General features: G+C 59.6%; 1 protein-coding gene across 1 annotated transcript in view; it reads right to left on the bottom strand.

Annotated features, from left to right (window-relative positions):
• The window catches only part of GUITHDRAFT_99482 (hypothetical protein), a gene marked incomplete at both ends in the record, with an annotated part of 5,372 nt that overhangs the window by 2,459 nt on the left and 1,673 nt on the right, over window positions 1-1,240 (bottom strand). The window contains 6 exons of the mRNA XM_005841755.1: window positions 135-191; window positions 237-353; window positions 459-527; window positions 574-761; window positions 919-1,056; window positions 1,166-1,208. Of these exons, the coding sequence (XP_005841812.1) occupies window positions 135-191; window positions 237-353; window positions 459-527; window positions 574-761; window positions 919-1,056; window positions 1,166-1,208 (612 nt within the window). The remainder of the gene's footprint in view (window positions 1-134; window positions 192-236; window positions 354-458; window positions 528-573; window positions 762-918; window positions 1,057-1,165; window positions 1,209-1,240) is intronic.

Raw genomic sequence — 1,240 nt, 5'->3', positions numbered from 1 at the left:
CAACTCCCGACATCTCCAACCTTCTCCCCCCCCTGACATTCCCTGCTTCCGCGCTGTTGCCTCCAGTCTTATCCCATCCTTCCCTCCCTCCCTCCCCTTTCCCCCTCTCCTCTTCCTCCTCCTCTTAACTCTACCTGCTTCTCACTTGACAGCACAAGAGTGTCTCCTGTCCCAGTTTGCTTGAGTCCAACCTGACAAAACCTGAGGGAGAACCAGGAGGTGCGAGCAAGCACTACCAGCGCTGCGATGTCTCCAGCTCCGAGCTCCTCAATCTCCTCGTAGTCCTCCGCCATGACCCGCAGGATCTTCGACGGTCGCTCCGCAATGTCCTTGGTGACGTTCTTGATGGAGGACTGTAGGAGAAGAGGAGAGGTCGGCACACAGAAAGAGCGAGCAGAGTTGGAAGAACAAGAGGTCAGAGGAACTGCACGGAGACACGGCTCTGCCCCTCTCTGTACCTTGCTCTCCAACACCCCGCTGTAGCACCGGATGTAGACAAGATCCCCGACGTGGCGATCGGTAACAACCTGCTCCCCCCTGAGCCCCACTGCCTCCCCGTCAAAGACTCCTCACCTTGAACGCGAACGCCAGGAACTTCTCTTTCCTTGACGGTGCTCGCTCGATGTGGACGATGTCTTGCGGCTTCTTGCTCTTCTTCTTGCTGCAGGCAGGAGTGTCGGCCCCACACGCCTCTTCCTCCTCCTCTCCCTCCTCCCCGTCCTGGTCCTCCCCTCCCTCCACTCTCACCTCAATGCCGTCCCCTTTACCGGCGGCATGTTGTCAGGAGCTGCGGGGGAGACGGACGTCAGAGGGTGGGCGGGGGCGAGCAAGAGAGGAGGAGACATGGGAGAAAGTCGATGATGGCGTCGAGCAGAAACTGCAAGGGCTCGTCATGGCAGCAGGAGGAGATTAGAGAACCCTCGCAGACCTGCACTCCCTTGTTCTTGAACGCGGACCCCACGAGGACGCACACTCTCTCCGCTCCCCCCTTCAACGTCTCTTCCCGCAGCGCAGCTTTCAACAGCGAGGACGGAATGTCCTCCATAGACAGCTTCCCTGTGGAACCCACTTTCACTGTTATCCCGATTCAACCCTCTGCCCCTGCCCCCCGCCCCTCCTCCCCTCCAGCCTCTTTCCCCACATCCCTCCCTCCCCCTCATTGCACCTTCCAGGTATTTGGACAACACGTCGTCGTCAAACTCCCCCACCTGCCTTTGCATCAGCCCACGTCCATCCTCCC

This window comes from Guillardia theta (assembly GCF_000315625.1).
Source record: "Guillardia theta CCMP2712 unplaced genomic scaffold GUITHscaffold_2, whole genome shotgun sequence".
Lineage (NCBI taxonomy): Eukaryota > Cryptophyceae > Pyrenomonadales > Geminigeraceae > Guillardia > Guillardia theta.
Note: the sequence above shows the minus strand (reverse complement) of the source record. Positions and strands in the feature narration are given on the sequence as shown.